The sequence below is a fragment of the Carassius carassius genome, chromosome 21, assembly GCF_963082965.1.
Source record: "Carassius carassius chromosome 21, fCarCar2.1, whole genome shotgun sequence".
NCBI lineage: Eukaryota > Metazoa > Chordata > Actinopteri > Cypriniformes > Cyprinidae > Carassius > Carassius carassius.
In genome coordinates this window covers 19,875,469-19,896,192 of record NC_081775.1, presented here as the reverse complement: position 1 = coordinate 19,896,192, position 20,724 = coordinate 19,875,469, and the positions used below count along the sequence as shown (strand labels likewise).

The following is a 20,724-nucleotide window of genomic DNA, read 5'->3' as shown; positions in this document are numbered from 1 at the left end:
TATTTGCTATTTAAATAATGTGTTTTATGTTGCGTCAATTTGTTCAATCCAGTGGCTCAGACGGTGACCGTTTCCATAGTAACGAATGTAAACAATTAAACAATGAGCCCGTGCAGCTTCAAAATCATCTGATAGTTAACGTTAGTCATCTGAAGCGCCGAAAGATGCCGAAAAAGAAAGGAAACAAGGGCAAGGGAAAAGGGTAAGCATGAAAGGTCTGGGTTTAGGTTTGATATATACAGTAAGCATTTGAGGTACTTGTTTCTCTAATTGTCTTTACACGTCACGTCTTTACAGAAAAGGTAAGAAAGAAGGCAAACATGAGTCTAAAGCCGACAAGAATTCAGAGATCGAAAAGTTCAAATCAAACGCTGATTTATGGGAGGCGAAGTTTAATATCACGGAAATTTCGCGTGTCGAGTATCGCGAAGCTACTCGCGCGCTCGCCAAAGCCAACGAGGAGCTCGCGAACCAGCAATACAGAGCCGAGAAAGACAAAAACGATATCATTACTTTTCTGAAGAGAGAAGACCGTGAAAAGACAGCAACGGTTAGTCTGCTTTTGCCATTTTATATTTTAATCATAAAAATCAGTTTATCCACCAGTGCTGTTAATTTTCTACTAATTTGTCTACTACAAGATTGCTGCATTAGAACAACAACTAAAAAGAGAAAAAGAGAAGGCTTTACAGGAGAAAGATCTTCTGGTAAGCACTGATTTAATTTGAGTTATTTTCCAAATTAATTGGCATTGTGTTAAGATGTTACAACTGAAATTCAAAGAGCTGTTATCATGCTAGACTTGAATTTCACCCCTCATTCGTTTGAACTGACTGGCTGTTACAGGTGGCTGAATACATGCAGAAGATTGATGCTTTAGAAGAGAGGTTTAAGCAGAGGTCAAGCGACTTCCAGAGGATGCAGGGCGAGCTCAAAACTATTAAGCATTTTCGCAAAATAAAGGCCAATCTGGAAGAGGACCTGATCAGTGTACTGCACAGTCATTACTAATAACTATTTTATGCAATAAGCAATGTAGATGCATGAAAACTCCAGACATGTAATATATAATGTATTTCTTGTGCTTCTAGATGAGAGAAAAAATGTATATTGCTGATCGTGGACACCAAGAGAGTCTGACAAGAACAGAGTACAAGTTCTACACAGCACGAGTGAGAAAACCCAGATGCAAAATATATTATGCATCCATTGATAAGAAAGACATAATGCATAGAAACGTTTCAGAAAGTGCATTTAGCATCATATTTAAAAATCCATTTGTTACAGATTTTTAGATACTTTATTACGACCATATGTGCCATTAAAATACATGCTAGAACAGTTGGTAATATCTTCTTCTATATAGATTCATCTTGAGAAGGAAGCAGAGCAAAAGATCACTCATCTTGCAGAGCAAGCACATCATGAAGCTATTGCGTGAGCAGCTATTCTTTTAATTTTATTATTGAATACATTACTTGTTAGGATTTACTCATCCCCATTCATATATGATTTTTGCATGTCTATCATTTGTGTTTATTGGAGTCAAATCTTCAGTTTTTGCTTCCAACAGGCAGCTCGGTACAGCGTCACATACTGTTTTCAATGAGAATGTACGATTGAATGAGGCACTGAACTATTATGTGAAAGAGGCGGAGGAACTGAAGAGGACAAATATAACCTTGACAGAGAAGAATGCTTCCCTTGCTCTCTTAAAGGTGCTACCCCAACAGACTATCAGGAATTTTAAGAGACAGTTTCTCTGTCTTAATTTAAGCATACGTTTAATGAAATCGAAGTACAATTTAACCTTGTAAAACCTGACATTTGAAAAAATTGTCTAGTAAATCTAATTTTTAGAAATGGAACAGTTTATTGAACAGTTTATTCACACTCAAGTAGGAAGAGAACATAGAAGTTTTATTAAGAGGCCAGAACTGCCCAAAATATCCATGGGTGAAGATATTGTTATTTATATGGACAAAAAGTATTATTTTGAAATTCTAATAGCTTAAACAATACACTATACTTCTCACATAAAAAGCGTATAAATATCAGTTGTCACTCTTTATATCCCAACAATATTTCTTAGTAAAATTATTTTTAAATGCCTAGATTCTGTAGTTAATGTGGAGGCAAAAGATATAATGACATAGAATTATGACTGAAAGAAGTACAAACATTCCTTAAAAGCCTGATGTATCATATTTGATACTTACTTTTTAACTTAAATGTGTGCATCAGTATGATAGACTAGGCTTTATGGAGTTAACTAGGCTTTCTTTCAGAGATGCTCATGTTTTCCATTGTGTTCAGCACATTAAATCTCTCCAGCGATGTAGACTGACTCTCAAACTGATTCATTCTGCAGGAGACGAATGAACTGATAAGAAAAGAAGTTGATTCCCAGAATAAGTCCCAACAAAATGAGATCTCCGAGCTGAGGGCTAAATTGGTCACACTTGAGCAAGCTCTGGGCATCATGTCTGGGGAGTTTCAGCAGGAGAGAGAAGAGGTGGAGCAGCGTGCCATGGTCAGTATACAGGCTGACAGCGCAGACCTTGAGAGATTGGAAATGCTTCTAGCTGCCCGCGAGAAGGAGCTGGGCCAAGTGAAACGGCTGGCTCAAAGCATCATTGAGCAGCGCAAAGAACTTGAACTCTTCTTTCATGAAGCTCTTGACCATGTGAGGAAGGAAATAGGAACACAGCAACACCTCTACAGGTTTGCACAAGTTATGAAAACTAAACACTGCTCTGTGAAATATCCTTTAATAGGCCATCTTGAAGATTGAGCTTCACATTTGGGAGTGCTTCACATATTTGAAGATGATCTTGTATGTAGACAGGAGGCTCTGAAGGCCTATCGCTGGAGAATGAATGAGGCTTGGGCTGGAAGGTTGGAGTATCCTCGTATACGGACCTTCTCTAATGCCCCACACAGCACCAATGATGTTCTGACTGACCTGGAAGAAGCTGACAAATGGTGTGAGAGCTTTAAGTGCAGAATTACTAATTGCTCTTAACGTGCATCACTAATCAAGATGACTATGATGATGAAAATGGTCTGGTGTATTTTAGGAGCAACTTGAAAAGCTCCAGTGTGGATATTTCTGATCTAACATGGGAGCAGAAAGAGAGACTAATCAATCTGCTTTTTGCTAAATTGAACAGGCAAAAAACAAGGTAAATAGATTTATAATTGTATTTGTTTATGCACAAGACAACATTTGAAGTGGATCAAAACCTTTCATAAAAGTTATCCTAAAACCAAAATGCGTTCTTGCGTTTTTACTTTTTTTTATCCATTTCAAATGTTGACTACTGTATAAACGCACACACAAACACAGACATTATCTACATTCATTCAAATAAATAAGTTAATGCAAAATCTTTGTTGATTTTATTTATTTCAGTATTTATTTTTAATTTAATGCAAATGATGTCCATTGGAATTTTTGCTGGATCCGAATGAGTAAAAAGGAATTTGGATATCGAATTGCTGATCTGTATGGAAGACATTTCAAATGACAATACCAAGTAAAAGAGAAGAAAATTAATCAACAACACTGCACCATTTGTTGTTAGCATTGGCATAACGTCACTCAAAAGAATCCAGAAATCAGATTTAGATTCTATTTTGCCTGGATTTCTTTGCATTTTAAAAATTCCTTAAGACGGTTTAGGATTGGATGCGTTTAGGACGCATTGTTTCATCCTTGTGTGAAAGTGTTCTTGTTTCTGTAGTGACAGACAACACAGTGCCAAATAGTTTTCATGGCCCACCTCAACTCTACAATGAAACATTTTATTTTATTTTTTACTCCCTGACAGGAAACCAACCCATCTTCCATCTCTATCAACATCTACCTCTGAGAAGATCCAGTTTAGCAGTAATGCAGGGTAATGGATAACACTTATGATGTTATTTTACAATTTAAAGTTTTTTGTGGTCTTATATGTGCTAAGTCAAACCATTTTTCCTTCATAGATTTACTGAAGAAAAACGTAGCCTGACCTTTATAACTCAGATGCCCAGTATGACCTCTGACTCCTGTGCTCTACCAGCCCTTAAAAGCACCTGACTGTAAAACTTTTCATATTGTGTTATAGTCAAATATTTCATTTAAAAAATATATAGAACAAGACTGCAATTCCCTGAAGTAAAATCTTTAAAATGTATTTCATCCATCTTCAGACAAATATCTTCCACTTCCTTCTCTATCCACTGATTTATTTTGTTATTGTTCTATTAGGTTTAGTCTGCAGTGTTAATATTAGATTTTTTTTCTTTGCTCATTACTGCATTCTATAGCTATATTGTTCTTTCTCTTTTTATGTCAATCATGATGATGTATAACAATTCTTATTTTCTTTGTTCTTATAAAGTGAATTTGAGTTAATGTTTTTTGTATACATATATTGTATGTATTCATGTCAAATAAAACTATAAATAATAATATTATAACTATACACTATATTTTTACACCATATTCCATTATGTACAGGTACAGCAGTATCTTCTCTGATGTTATTATGCAGTGTAAAGTTAAAACAACCTAAATCGTTTTAGTGTGGTATAAATGTCGAATTCAGAGAGATGTTGAAAAAATGCAGGAGAAACGTTGTAGTACACCAACAACCTCGGTGTGTGTGTACGTGTAAATGTGTTGCAGGGGGCGCGCTTGGGAAATCACTTTGCATGTTTTTTACACTGTGTGTGACTTTCATTTGTAGCAGCAGGGAGAGACGCAGACGGGATAGTGCTCGAGATCACCGCGACCCGGAATCGAGCAACTTCTCAACACTCACATTCCAAGAATATTTGGAGCCGCTGGCATGAATTAAACACAACGAAGTGGTTCGCTCTTGAGTATTGGTCGTTTACTTTCCACTTTTGATTTTTGCAAGAAGACTTGACCACCTTGAATCACAGGCAGGGAAAGCAGAAGTCTCAACTCGCCTCGGGCGCTCGTTCTGCAGGCATGTCGCAGAAAGAAAGACCAACTTTTTATCGACAAGAGGTCAACAAGACGATATGGGAGGTCCCTGTGCGATATCAGAACTTATCTCCCGTCGGCTCTGGTGCATACGGATCTGTTTGGTAAATATGTATCTGTTGTTTCGATGGCGGAACGATGTGCCCCATTCATTCTTACGGGCCCGCACAGCATTGCAATGCGTTAGCAAACTTGCTAATAAGACCAAAGTCTGTTGTTTGTTACGCAAGAGGGATTGCTAGTTACAAAAATCGGGTTAACAGTGCTTGTAGTGCTGCAAAGTGTTTTTAACGTGTGTGGTATATGGTTTATAAACATTTAAAATCACGTATGTTGCAAATGCCACCTCGCGTGCACGCACGCATGCCACTTCAGTTGCAAAGTGATAACGTTAAATATTTTGCGTTGGATGAGCAACGAGATGTACACGTTAAAATAGTCGAAGATATGAACGCGGTACACTGTAAAGTTGTTTTCCATGTGAACTGCGATGTTTGTTGATCCAGAATTACACGTTTCTTCAGTTGTCCTACTTAATGGTGTAGTGTGGTCTTAAAGCGGACATCTGGTGGGGTCTGTCCTGAATGAGGTCATCCCACAGATGAAGCATCGTGACTGTCTCCAGAAACAAGGGAGCTGCCGCTTTGGGCTGCTTAAGTGCGCTTGCTATGCGCCAAGTTGCTGTCTTCGTAGGTAACTCGATAGGTTTTGAAACGCAGCCAGTGTTGAGTCAGAGCTGTTGTCAATGAGTCATAGCACTTAATTTTCTAGTAGTAAAACCCTGGATGAGGTGCAGCACTGGGTTTGTCTGATGTTATTGTCTTAATATCTATTTATTCCCCTGGATAGCTTGTTTGGTGTGTTTAGCTGCGATGAGGAAGTTTGTCGGTGGTTTTCTGACAGTTGGATTTATGACTCACTTAAAAGTGCACTCAGTAATTTGTTGCTAATAACAAAAACTCACAGGTAAATAAATGAACCACACGTTTGAGAAAAATAATTACAATGTACAATAACAGTATAAAAAAGCTTTTTTTATTCTACACGGAACGGGTCGCCCCATCATGATGTTTACATCACGTGAGTAGTCTGCCATGCAATCAGTTACTTTAACGTTATATAGCACTTTCAGTCAGCACTTAAGATAACAAAGAATTTAAAAGACTAAACAAAAGATGCATAAACCGATTGGCTTTTGGTTATGAAGTGCAAGACTGTAATATTGAAATGAAAAAAGAGTGAAATATAAACAAAAACTTCTTGCAACTGTAAAGATAGACCTAACCTTTATTTTTTTGTGCCACCAAACAGAATTGGCAAAATGACCTTTTCCCAAATTCACTATCATTGTGGCGACAGATGCTCAAAGAAGCACTCAAAAGCAACATACTGTTTTCAAGGAAACATTCTTCAAATTGTTGTTGTATATTAAAGAGGAAGACATTTTACATTGTAAAATTGCACATTTCAGCTTCTGTATTGTTGTGATCAGCAAACACACTTGTAACGACATAATGTGTTTCTGAGGAGATGTGACCTTTTTTTTAACCAGTCATGTTTGTGCACATCGAGAGACTTCTTTGGTTGCTTTCTTAAACTCAAAACAAGTGTTACCTCAGTCTTTAATGTTGGCGAATGATTTTCAAAAAGGTATCTGTGATATTAAACAAACAGGTGTTTGAAGGCCAGGCTCATTTTCTAAATTACTCCTACTCCGGGCAGACAGGTTGTTTATGCACCAAAGTGACTGTTAGAAGTCGAAATGCTAGGCAACCATGCTATCTAGATTATATTTCATGGGCTCCCTTATTGTGTCTGTGTAATTGAATATCTGATGAACAGATTGCACTGGGTTTGAAGTGCCAGGCTTATCTTTCAGCTTATGCAGTGGTTTTAAAAAAAGAGAAGCACTGAGATTTCCTTTGATAAGATCTTTTAGTTCTCTCAGTCAAGTCATAGCTTACATGTAAAAAAATCCTGTGGTTCTTGAAAAGTTGTATCTTGTGGTCGACCGATATGTTTTTTGACTGCCGATATCTCGGAAAGCAGGGGGGTAATTGCCAATGTAAAGCCAATGTGATTTTTAAAAATTATTATTAATATTTAAGAAATTTGAAATCATTTCACAATGGATTAAAAATTAATTTGTAAAAGAAACATGCTTATACTTTAGATGACAGTATTTTTCACAAATAAATAAATATTTTATAAAATTATATATATATATATATAAGTAAACACTGTAACCAACAGGGCACTTGGTATTCTTGGAAGTTTTTGTGCATTGGGAATCATATTTTTCAAGTAAAACCAGGGTAACCCTCATTTTACATAAGGCACACAGTAAAAATGACATGAATATGACAGTGGGCACATGCATAAAGTGCAGCATAATTTGAAATCACAAGATTATAGTTTAAAGCATTTAATTCACACAGACTGAGCATAACGTAGAGAACACATGATCATGCTGGATAAAAATGCACACAAAATGCACATTTCACAAGAGTTTGCAAGAACTCTTGCAAGTTTGTGAAATTAAATGTTCATTAGTCATTAAAACATTTGTTTCAATTATAAAAAATGCGTACTTGCTTAATGCTGACGGCAAACAAGAAAGTATTAGAATGTTTACCTTTCTATTACTAACAGGCCTAATATAAAATAAATAGTTATAATACTCTCTGTATACATTAATTACTTTGTTTAACCGTACTATCTGATTATTACACAGACTTCTGTCAGTGTTAGACAGAACTGTTTACAATGACCATAAACAATAGAGAGAACGTGAGCACTGTGTTCTCAGGTGCAGCCTTTCTCAGCGCCATAAAAACAAAAGTCCCACCTCGAGCACATCGGCCAAGCATAAAAACATATCGCTCGATGTCGATATATGAAAAATGCCAAATATTGGCCGATATATCGGCCTTTACGATATATCGGTCGACCACTAGTTGTATCATGACCCTCTCTAAGAATACTTCATTGTTGTGGTGGTTAATGTGTGACAAATTATTAAACAATTTTTCCTTGAAAAGCTTGTTTGTGATTGGTTGCAATAAGTATTCAGTGCCTTTCATATGCTGACTCCTGCTTGCAACTGTCTTGAACTTGGTCCTGTTGTAGCATGTTGGAGTTTCAGTTGTGCAACAAAGTGACGGCATGTTTGAATCATGTGTGTTTCAGCTCTGCATATGATGAAAAGACCGGATTGAAGATCGCTGTGAAGAAGCTGTCAAGGCCGTTTCAGTCCATTATCCATGCCAAGCGAACCTACAGGGAATTGCGGCTACTCAAGCATATGAAACATGAGAATGTGAGTTTGGATCACAGGTATTAATGATCAAACTGACAAGGCTAATATGCACAGTGGTGTATGGTAATCCCAGGTTAAATGCTTAGTTCATCCAAATATTTAAAATTCTGTCATTATATACTTTTACGTTTTTCTCTCCTCAAGAAAAGAAGATCTATTGCTGATTTCCATTAATTTCTTAATTAGGAAGACCGAGCTGGTCAGGGAAGTGGCAAATTTAATTTTTAAAATGAAAAAATATGCCACACATGCCATTGTAAAGTCTATCCCTCACAGCCTTGTTTTTCATTTGCAGAAATTTCAGTATGTCTTCTAAGCTTAAGGTCAATGGGGCAACACAATGACCACGAGTGAGCTGGCAAACTAGAATTTCTAAATTAAGAGGATGTTAACTAGTTACTGCACAAGACAAAAGTCCTTTTTTCTGTTGGGTCCCCAACATAATTCACAGTAAATAATTATTGTTGGAAATCATAAAATAAAATAGGTAAATTATTGCATTTTTTACTGTAAAATACCAGTGATTTTCAATTTGAAATGTGGGTTGTTATACCTTTAAATCAAACCCTGTCATTGAGCTTTTTGTTTGCTCTAAGGGCTCTGGAACATCATTTTTCTCACTGTATCCTTGATAACGGCAGCAAATTCTGAGCAGCTCTCCTCTGACATTTTCCAGCCATTATTTTGTCTGTCAGAATCAATCTGGTATTAAAACATAGTAATACTGTCATGTTGGGTTATACAGGGAATTCTTAATTCGCTTAATTTTAGATTTTCCTTGCCAAGTTATGCAATTAAATCTTGATGCAAGACTGCATGCTGTACTAAATTATCCTGATTCATGTTCTTTGCACTTTGTGCTTGCAGGTGATCGGCTTGCTGGATGTTTTTACACCTGCCACCAGCCTGGAGGAGTTTAATGATGTGTGAGTCAGACAATTACTTCCACCCTAAGAGATCTTTTCACTGGACTTGATTGATTTTTTTTTTCTTGAATATGACTTCATGTAAGTGTTAATTAAACTAGAGGAAATAGTCCACTCAAACATTTGGGGTCAGTAAAATTATTCCTTTATTCAACAAGGGCACTTTAAATAATTTAAAAGTGACAGTAAAGACATTTATAATGTTATAGAACATTTTTTTCAAATAAAATGTATAGAATCCTGAAAGAATCCAGAAAATGTATTTACATTTATTTACAAAACTTAAGCAAATTATTAATAATAATAATAATAATAATAATAATAAATATTTCTTAAGGGCCAGATCAGCATTTTAGAATGTGTCACTGAATACTGGAGTAATGACTGAAAATTCAGCTTTTCCATCACAGGAATAAATTATGATTTAAAGTAGTGATGCAACGAAATGAAAATTCTGGGCCGAAAATTTAGGATGCACTTGGCCGAAAACCGAAACTGAAGCCGAAAATGGCTTCTTTTAAAAATGTATTGCTTAACTTTTAATGGATCTGAAATGAAAAATCACAAACCAATAGAATAATCATCAAACTTTTATTAACATTTACAGTTACATAACAAAACCTAAAATATTTTTTAACAATAAATAAATAATATTATTCTTTAAGTTTTCATCCATTGAATAAAATAGTTTAACATTTGTGGGGGAAAAAACAATCCACAATTATCTCAATAACTGCACACAAAAATCACAGAATGGCAGTGGGCCTTTTAAATTTTAATTGCATTTTAAATTTGTGCAAAACAATGCAAAACAACAGTGCAAAAACAGCAATAGAACTTAATCCAAACTCAAACTGTAAACAACATTTAAGCCTATGTAGCCTTAGGGAACACAGTTGTGCAGTGCTACGCAAATTTTAATGTAACTATATAAACAGAAAATTTGACTTCTGTTTATTTAAGGAAACGTGTCAGGTTTCTCTTTAAGAACAAAAGTTGCTCAGCTTTTTGTTTTCAGGTGGTGTATCAAACCTGTTGTCGAAAAGTTATTTGGCACTGTACCCCCTCTTGAGACTTTTGCAGAACAAACGTTACATATTGCAAGTTTGTTGTCCTCATCTGAAACTTTAAAATACTTCCATACCGCTGACATGCTTAATCTTTGCAGACGCGTGCAAACAGCTCGACCGTGAGTGAAACCTGCTTGAGCACGGAGGGGAGCAAGCTGATAACAGCTTGACCATGAGTGAAACCCAAGCGCTAGCGCACAGATGGGAGGGGCGAGGTTGACATTCATTTTCGGTTGACATTTTGGCCTGATTTTTTTTTTTGGCCCGAAAACGATAATGCCATTTTCGGCAGAAATTTTCGGCGACCGACATTTCGGTGCACCCCTAATTTAAATTTTAATGGAACATATATGTTCGCTTCGAACTGGAATCGTGGCGGAATATCCTGTGATGTCCACTTCGCAGGGCACTTATGTTCAAATAGAACAAACGTCTGAAGCAATAAGAGAAACGTACAAAATGTGCAGAGCAGTGGGGCGCGAGGACTGGAATTGAGAACCGCTGGTATAGCTTAATATACCACTAGGTGTTTAGCGTTTATTTCTCATACAGAATACTGCATTATTTATCTTGTACTATTTGTTACATGACTAGAAGCATGTTTTCAGGCTCTCGTGGTTTTATGGAGCTTCAGGTTTCCACAGAGACTGAGCTTTTTGTGCTGTCTGGCTCCAGCCTAGCAGCCGTGGGTTGGTGGGGAATGCTAAGGATACAGCCAGGTTGTAAAACCAGATGCTGTGGTGATTTAGCATCGATTCTGCTGCCAAAAATAGACCTGACGCACAATGATGGATGAAGGGCATCCGCACTTTGCTTCAGTTTTTCATCTGTCTGTCCAAGTAGAAATGATGTATGTTTGTTTACTGTCTCGGATCTGCCCCCCCCCCCCCACCCCCAAATCTTTGTGGGGGTTGGATGTATTTGTTGATTATCTCTAATGCTGAGTGTGTCTATTGGATGGAGAGTGTTTCTGGGATTAAGTAGCGCTTATTTTAAGCTCTGCTGTGTCATACCATAGTGGCTCTGTTTGACCTGTAGCTCCACCCTCCTGCCAAGAGTCAGTGCTTATTTAGACTATACTGTTGGTTACTATGAAGTGTTTGTTTGATAGGTTGAAGACTAGAATAAAATCTGATTGTTAATGTGTCTAAATATACTGTGAGCCAGGTTCAATGGTCAGTACAGTTGCACATTGGCAAAATCAAAGGACTTATTTAAATTAACCTTTGCATCTGTTCTTTCAGTTCTACCTTTAAGGGACCACTTGAATAGAACAGTCTTTCTTAAGTAATAATATATTTATTAATTTATTATATGTGCACAACCATTTAAAACATATTTTTTGGCTGAATGTTATGCTGCCCAAGGCTGCATTTATTTACAGTAAAAACTGTAAAAACACTAATGCTGTCATAAGACAAAACACACATATTTTAGGAATGTCAAAGAAATTTAATTCAAAAAATGTTGTTGTAATTTTTTGACAAATAACAGTCTGAAACAACTAAATAGTATTTATTCACATAATAACAAAAATGGGTATCTAAATAAAAATACATTTACATTTATTCATTTAGCAGACGCTTTTATCCAAAGCGACTTACAGATGAGGACAGTGGAAGCAATCAAAAACAACAAAAAGAGCAATGATATATAAGTGCTATAACAAGTCTCAGTTAGGTTAACACAGTACACCTAGCATGGGATTTTAAATTATATAATATAAAGAAAACAGATAGAATAAAAAAAGAATAGAGCAAGCTAGTTAGAGGTCTTTACACACACACACACACACACACACACACACACACACACACACACACACACACACACACACACAATTGCATAATAAATGAAAAGAAAATAGAATATAAAAAGATTAGAAAGGTAGTTAGATTTTTTTAAGAATAGAATAAGAATAGTGAGTGTTAAAGTTAGAGGGTCAAATAAAGATGGAAGAGATGTGTTTTAAGCCGATTCTTGAAGATGGCTAAGGACTCAGCTGCTCGGATTGAGTTGGGGAGGTCATTCCACCAGGAGGGAACATTTAATTTAAAAGTCCGTAAAAGTGACTGTGCTTCTTTGGGATGGCACAATCAAGCGACGTTCACTTCCAGAACGCAAGCTTCTAGAGGGCACATAAGTCTGAAGTAACAAATTTAGGTAAATGGGTGCAGAGCCAGTGGTAGTTTTGTAGGCAAACATCAATGCCTTGAATTTTATACGAGCAGCTATTGGAAGCCAGTGCAAATTGATAAACAGAGGTGTTACGTGTATTCTTTTTGGCCCATTAAAAATTAATCTTGCTGCTGCGTTCTGAATTAATTGTAAAGGTTTGATAGAATTGGCTGGAAGACCTGCCAAGAGGGCATTGCAATAGTCCAGCCTGGACAGAACAAGAGCTTGAACAAGGAGTTGTGCAGCATGATCCGAAAGAAAGGGCTTGATCTTCTTAATGTTGAATAAAGAAAATCTGCAGGATCGGACAGTTTTAGCAATGTGGTCTGAGAAAGTCAGCTGATCATCAATCATAACTCCAAGGCTTCTAGCTGTTTTTGAAGGAGTTATGGTTGATGTGCCTAACTTGATGTGATGAAACGATGGGTTTGCTGGAATCACAAGCAGTTCTGTCTTTGAGTTAAGGTTGAGTTGAAGGTGATGGTCCATCATCCAGGAAGAAATGTCTGTTAGACAAGCTGAGCTGAACAAAATAAATAAATAAATAAAAAAACAAAATAAATAAATCACTTGACAACAATTTTTGCCTTTCACATATAACAGCAATAATTATATTATAGCATTAAAAATAGCTTACTATTATTACTAAAAAGCTTATGCATATAGGAGGTCTAACCAATACAGAAAGCTAAAAAGTTATTTCTTTTAATTACCCATACTGTAAGTTAAGAGCAGCAGTGGCACAATCCTTACATTTTTAAAATAAATTTGTTAATCACAGTAGGCTACACAGTGAATACAGTTTAAATCTCTAGATCCAAAATTACAATAATAAAGATAACAAAGACGAATAAAATCACAGTAATGCGATGCAGGAACACGCGTCGCGTCAACTTTGATTACAGTCAGTCTCCTCTTATTGTAATTTCTTTATTCAATAAAAGTGTCTGATATTTATATTCAGACAATTACATGCTGCTGTCCCTTCACAGTTTCTACTCTGCATGTTGACTTTTAAACCTAAATATAAATGTTAAACAACAGATATTTCAGCACAACTAATGTTTTGTTCTGTTTGTCTCCCACGCCTCTGTGTTCTGTCTGTTTAACGCGCACGCTGCCCTCTTTCTGTAAGATTTGAACTTAATGCAGTCAGTGCGCGCCTTTATGCAAAATTGGAAAGGCTGACATGAATTTGTGACATTTACTGATAAGGATATGACCGTTAACACAGTTTTTTTTGTTCCGATTATGCACACACATATCTGTAAAAGCGACTAACAGTGCAAGCCATTACGCTAATGCATCAGCTTGAAGCTTAAAATAAAGATTAATCTTGTTTTGGGCAGCTTGGACCATGTCTGTTTCCAGCAGGAGCTCATTTGGTTTCCTCCAATAATTGTAGATAAATTGATGTGACCGGCTGAAGTTGTATGTACACTGTGGGCAGACCCGACTAATCGATAATCAGAATCGTTGTCTATGATTTTCATTATCGATAATAATCGATTTTATTGATTAGTTGTTGCAGCCCTATAACCTATTTTAAAATGTTATTTATTCCTGTGATGGCAAACTGAATTTTCAGCAGCTGTTACTCCAGTTGCTAGCGTCACGTGATCCTTAAGAAATAATAATTTAACAAAGTGAAAGTTTTTACTATCACTGTTGCTCATTTTAGTGCATCCTTGATAAATGAAAGCAATCGTTTATTTAAACAAAAAATATCGCTGGCCTCAAACTGTAATGGTCGTGTAATTTTATTTAGAAGGTCATTATATTACTGCCCATATCAATAAATAATAAATATAAAGTATTTAATCACTATTGTAAGGAAAGCAGTATTGTGAAATATTGATTATATGATTGTATCAGCACAGCTCTAGTTTCTCCCTGTGGTTTCCTGTTTCTTCTCTCGCAGTCACAAAATAATCATTAAAATATGTGTGAGCAGCTACCCTTGGATATTTACATGAAAACTGATCCAGTCGCACATCTTGATGTTGACCGTAGTTAGAAATTCCTCCATGGCCAACATTTGTGTCAAGTTGTTGCTTCACTTTGGAAGCACAGTCGGCCTTCAAGAAAAACAAGATTATTAACAGAACTAAATGTTCCCTACCTTTCAGTCTATGCTGTCACTCCCAACACCAGGTTCAACAGTTGGCAGGAGACTAACATTCCTGTGTTCTGTTTGGCAGGTACCTGGTGACTCATCTAATGGGTGCTGACCTGAACAATATTGTGAAGTGTCAGAAGCTGACCGATGATCATGTTCAGTTCCTTATTTACCAGATCCTGCGAGGGCTTAAGGTGAAACTGCACATTTTCAATCCTGTAACAAACACAAACAGGAAGCTCTTAAATCTAATGTAAATAAGACTTAATCTGGAACTTGATTCTCTCACTTAACTTAGCCTTTTCCCCCCTATTTTTCTTTTAATTTTACCAGTACATCCATTCGGCTGATATAATTCACAGGGTAAGTGTTCGCTCAGGCATTTAAGAAATGGCCTGCAGGCTTTTTCCACCTTAAAAAATGTTGTGTTTGTTGCCGTGTGGAGCAAATTCTCCCTGGCATCACCATTGCTGCATGCTCAGGCCTGCTGTTGTGCAAAGACTAAAGCTAGAAATTGCTAGAAATTAGTTCTGTCTTAAAGGAATAGTATGTGTTATTTTCACTGTCGATTACCACAGAAGATAATTGTGATTTCATTTTTTTTAATTAGTTTCTGCTCCACAGAAGTAACATAGGTAATTTAAAAGATTTTGACAGCATTACAGCTCAGATAATGTTTTTGTTTTAAAATGTATTCGTTTAATTCAATGTGTTCACACATTGCTTTTTAAAAATATACAGTTTTATTTGTTTTAATGAACTTGAAATTTAATCTATACATGTAATTCATAAATTGATGCAAATATTCATTTAAAACAGTTGGTTGTTGTGGTATAAAGAAACTGTAAACTAATTGTTTCTTAGGATTTGAAACCCAGTAATCTGGCAGTAAATGAAGACTGTGAACTTAAGGTGAGTGTCTTTTTTTTATTATTATTATTTTAGTTATACTTTTGCTTGCCTGTAAACATAAATAGCCGCCGCCTCTCTTTTTTGTATATCAGATCCTTGACTTCGGTCTGGCTCGACACACAGATGATGAGATGACAGGGTATGTGGCCACAAGGTGGTACCGTGCTCCAGAGATCATGCTTAACTGGATGCACTACAACATGACAGGTAACACAGCTACACCCACATCTGATGCAATACAATTCAACTCATTTTGAATCAGTGGAGAAAACTGCTTTTCAAAATCGGTGTCGATCTCTTATGCACAAGTATATTTTTAAATGCAATTATTAAAGCTGAATTTTCAACAGGCATTACTCCAGACTCCATTGTCACATGATCCTTCAGAAGTCATTCTAAAATGCTGATTTGGTGCTCAAGAAATATTTTTTCTATAATATCAATGTTGAAAACAGTTATGCTGCTTAATGCATTTTTTTAGGTTTCTTTAAATATAAATGTTAAAGAACAGCATTTATTTGAAATATAATTTACATTTCTATAATGTAAATGTCTTCACTGTCATTCATCCTTGCTAAAAGAAGCAAGATTAAAAATAATTTTACTGACCCCAAATGCTTGAGTGGGAGTGTAGTTATGACAAATACCAAGCAAACTGACTGGCCAAATCTTGATGGTTCTGCCTAAATGAGGATTGTGGCTGTTGATCCGTGCCATTTGTACAGCTCTATGCGTCATAACTGGGTCAGGACACAAGAGAGTGAACATGTGCTTGCTGCCTCTCCAGTAATGTTGTTTCTTGATTTCTTTTCAGTGGACATTTGGTCAGTGGGCTGCATCATGGCTGAGCTGTTGACAGGCAGGACTCTGTTTCCTGGCACAGATCGTATCCTTTTCCTCTCATTTCCCCCCTCGCTGACCTGCAAAGAATTCTCTGTAAATTGCACCATGGCTCCAATGCGTGATTTAGTACTTTTAAGTGCGCATTAGCTCTCATGCTGATTTAATGTATACAAATTATGGATAAATGTTTTTTCAACACCACATTATAATTTGTTTTCTATGTTTCTCCCAATTTTTTTGTTTTGTCCTTGCAGTGTGTATTTGTGCTACGGCAGAAGCTCTTGTCTTAAACTGAACTTTTGTCCTTTCTGCTTAAGCTCTGCCTTTAAACTAAAGCTGCGGCCCAAGACACAACAGTGATTGGAAGGATATATCATCCATCATTATGAGAATGCAATAAACTGCCCTGCAGGAAATTACATGCCTCTTTCTCAATTCTAATTTCCAATGACAAATGTTTTCAGGTTTCGGCTTTTGCAGTGTGTTTTCGCCTCTGGCTTTGCATATTTGACACACTGTATCTTGAACGGCTGCCACTCTAAATGCATCTGGGAACAGAAATACTTGCCAAATATTTTCCCCCTCTTACAGTCAAAAGCGCACCTGTGCAGCTTCTTCTGTCTTGCTTTTGCTGGGCAGGCTGATAATATTCAGCTTGCTCGTCTTTCCACAGATGTGACTGAAGCGTCTATGCTTTCCTGTTCTTTAAGTACACAGGAAAGCAGAATAAGCGTTTCCAGCTTTGTTTTTGTTGCCTGTGGCCACACTAGTTTTCCTTCATCTCACTTTATTAGACATCGATCAGTTGAAGCTTATTATGCTTCTGGTTGGAACTCCAGGTCCTGAGCTGTTAATGAAAATTTCATCTGAGTCTGTGAGTTTGATATATTTAGGAAGTGTGTACTTGCTAAAAGCACCTGTCTGTGTTGATTTTCAAAGTGGAAAATCCATTTGAAGCTTGCAGCTGTAATAGCTTTTCTCTGGTCCAGGCTGGATGAAGATTCTTTGAATAGGAAGTTCAAAAGAACAGTATTTATTGCAATAATAATTTTGTACTATTTTATATATATATGTATATGTGTCATTTTATGAATAATTTCTGAATAAAAGTACTCATTTCTTAAATAAGTAAATAAATACTGACCCCTCCCCCCCATTAAAAAAAAGACCATCTACAAGACTAGTTACCAGATCTTAAAGTGAGAAAGCTAGTTTTTGAGACATGTTGGCTGGATGACCAGCTAATGATCTGCTTGGACCAGTGAGAAATCAAAATACAGTTAACACTATAAGCTGGATTTTCCTACAGGGAATGTGTGTTGGTTGTCGCTAATTGAAAAGTATGCTTCTCCAGTGTTCTCTAACTAAACGTTGACCTTTTGGCTTCACTTTTAGATAAAAGACTGATTTGAGGTTCTGTTTGGGACTGAATCATTCTGAAAATAACAAGCCTGAGTTTTGTCTTCTTGCTCTGCTGATGTATTTCTAAACTGATTTGAATCCTTTCAAAATCTCTCAAGCATGACATGCTTCTCTGCTGTATATGAACACATTTTGCATGCCAATTTCTGCTCTCTCCTTCTTTGATCATGTTTCTCTCCTTAGAGCAGTGGAGAAACACAATATATAATGTCTACATAGCATTTGACAAATTAGCATTTTTACTAAACTTGTTGACCGTGAGCTCCTTGACCCAGCCTTCAAAGATATAAACCAGCTTCAACAGATAATGCGACTTACAGGAACTCCGCCTGCCTCTCTAATAAGCAGGATGCCTAGCCATGAGGTGAGCTCGATGTTGCCCAGCCCCTTGTTTGCAGAATACCCATCATGCCCTTTAATTAGCAGACCTCATTTTGGAAATAGGGACTGCATTAAGAAGTATTTAAAAAGTACTATTAACATATAATAAAGCGATATCCCACGATCAAGAGAGAATTTTGTATGTCCCAGATAAGCACAGCCATGCTTTCTATAATCACTCCACTTCCAAACATACAAATAGTGATGTTGGACTGAAAACGCACTCAGCCAATCAGATTAGGGGAACAGAGCAAGCTGATAGAATATTCATTAGAACATTTTTCAAGTCCAGTTAAACCATTATTTTATTTGAAGAATACAAGCAAAAGTAATAGTGGTAATAAAGGCAACCCAATAGAGTTCCTTTATCTTCTCCACTTTCTCCTTTGCTCACTGCTTGCGGCTGAGCTGTCATGCAGTTATTCACTGATCCATGCGAGCTGAAATCACTGTCTGTCATCACCAGCACATCACAGACCCCTCTCCCTTCTGAAGCTGTGTGTTTGCTGCATTATTCAAATAGCACTGCATACTAACACCACAATGTTATGATTCACAGGGTTAGCAATGTGCGAAACACAAGCAGTTGTCATGGTGATCAAGTCAAGAATTGTAATATTAATAATTAACTTTAAATGAGTATAGCTACTACCTTGATGATGACTGTAATCAATGTTATTTCATTACCTGACTGCTCATGGTTCACCTGGTTATTTCCACAGGCTCGTACTTACATCAACTCACTTCCTCAGATGCCCAAGAGGAGTTTTGCTGACGTGTTTATCGGAGCTAATCCACTAGGTAAAAGTGGCAGATGTGCTGCTTATTATTTTTGTGGAAAAAGTGATACATGTAGTGATACATGTTTCTGTTCTTGATGAACAGAAAGTTCAGAAAACAGAATTTGAAACATTCTAATTGTCCTTACTGTCACATTTGATAAATGTAATGCATCCTTGCTGAATACCAAAAAAAACCCTAACAAAATTATTTTTAATGGTTGTGCATGTGCAAATAGAGTGTTGGTATATTTAGTGTAAGTGTACACAAACAGAGCAATGAAATATTTAGAGAAAAAAAGCTGAAGGTATTTGTTTTTGATTAAATATTTAATTATTTTTGTTTTAGCTGTGGACCTTCTAGAAAAGATGCTGGTCTTGGACACGGATAAGCGCATCACGGCAGCGGAGGCTCTAGCTCACCCGTACTTTGCTCAGTACCATGACCCAGATGATGAACCCGAGGCAGAGCCTTTCGACCAGAGCTTTGAGAGCCAAGAGCTTGATATTGAAGAGTGGAAACGTGAGTCAAAAGTTTTTGCTCCATTTATAAGAAAAAGTGCTTTAAGCAATTTTAGTAAGCAATTTTAGCAGGTTTGTTCACTTGAGGCATTGAGTTAATATTGAGGTATTTTCATTTTTGTTTTAGATCATTTTAGGTTTTATTAATATCAGTATTTTTATTGCTTCGACAGTAGCCTAGGCACTATTTCTATTTGTAAAGTTGTTTTTCATCTAATATAAATATGTATCAGTTCGGATAATCTAGATTTATGTTTTAATTTATATTGCAGTCACAACCTTAAATGTTGGTTTCTGTTCCTGTTCAGGTCAGACATATGAAGAGGTGATAAGTTTTGAGCCGCCAGTCTTTGAAGGAGATGAAATGGAATCTTGACCTTCTCTTCTGGATGGCAATCAAACCAACTGTACTACTTTTAGAGTAAATGCTGTCATTTTGCAGTATTGTAATCAGCCAGGCAGTAGGTTGTTTGACTGTTTCTTTTCTTTTTTATGATGTCTGCTGGGCCAGACAGAAGGAATAGATGTCATGGAAAATCCTTATTTCACACATAGAATCTCTTCAAAAGATTCTGATAGTAATACTGTCAACAATTTTATTCATGCTAATCCATTTGTAAATGTAACATCTCCCTGAAATGTCTTAGTTGTGCTGTCATAATGTTCTTTGTGTACAGTGCATTACATTTGCAGTACTTTTAAAATGTTCAGAAAACATTGTTCATTTAGTTTCTGTTCATATATTTTTCCAATGATATAATGAGCATTGTATTTAAAGAATGAAAGTATGTTGCTCCTTAATCAGTTTTCATAAAGATGGGATTTATTGGCGTGTACTTTGATAGAGCTAGGATGAGAAATGTAAATTGTTGCATTGGGTATTGGTGATACATTTAGGCTGATTGTAAATATACGTTCTATAAACCTTTTCGAATCTGTAGCGGTTTTATTACTGATCTTTTTCACATTGTTTGTGTGTGTTTCCTAGGGAGGGAAAGTGTCTGTTTGTCTTTCTGTCTGAGGTTACTACTATGAACTGTATGCGACATGATAATGCCTCCAATAGCTGTTTTTAAAATGCTATTAATTGAATGTTCAAATATGAAAGTAGAGTAAAATATTTATATACTGTTGAGGTGGTATTTATTAACCTGAAAAACACCTGACATAGAACACAATGAATCAAACACACCATTGTTTACGGAAAATAAAGGCCGATATTTTTCTGAAACTTCTGCTTCTTTGTTTTGATCG

The 20,724-nt window shown here is 36.4% G+C and overlaps 2 protein-coding genes across 3 annotated transcripts; both read left to right on the top strand.

Annotated features, from left to right (window-relative positions):
• The first annotated feature begins 17 nt into the window (after positions 1-17).
• Positions 18-4,447, top strand: si:ch211-163l21.10 (basal body-orientation factor 1). Its single transcript, XM_059503689.1, has 12 exons — positions 18-202; positions 298-550; positions 642-707; positions 847-990; positions 1,092-1,172; positions 1,367-1,437; positions 1,574-1,718; positions 2,372-2,724; positions 2,845-2,985; positions 3,081-3,185; positions 3,834-3,902; positions 3,991-4,447. The coding sequence occupies exons 1-12, from the start codon at positions 18-20 to the stop codon at positions 4,082-4,084; spliced, it is 1,707 nt and encodes a 568-aa protein (XP_059359672.1). The 3' UTR covers positions 4,085-4,447.
• A 431-nt stretch (positions 4,448-4,878) lies between these two features.
• On the top strand, positions 4,879-20,701 carry LOC132097769 (mitogen-activated protein kinase 14A-like). 2 transcript variants are annotated; one of them, XM_059503690.1, is made up of 12 exons: positions 4,879-5,103; positions 8,189-8,318; positions 9,186-9,244; positions 14,694-14,805; positions 14,945-14,974; positions 15,476-15,523; positions 15,616-15,730; positions 16,338-16,409; positions 18,073-18,152; positions 18,892-18,970; positions 19,298-19,471; positions 19,779-20,701. In XM_059503690.1, exons 1-12 carry the CDS (start codon positions 4,985-4,987, stop codon positions 19,844-19,846), a joined length of 1,086 nt encoding a protein of 361 aa, XP_059359673.1. In that variant the 5' UTR covers positions 4,879-4,984; the 3' UTR covers positions 19,847-20,701. The 2 variants fall into 2 exon arrangements, with proteins under 2 accessions (XP_059359673.1, XP_059359674.1); XM_059503691.1 differs by lacking the exon at positions 18,073-18,152 and adding an exon at positions 17,161-17,240.
• The last annotated feature ends 23 nt before the right edge of the window (positions 20,702-20,724 follow it).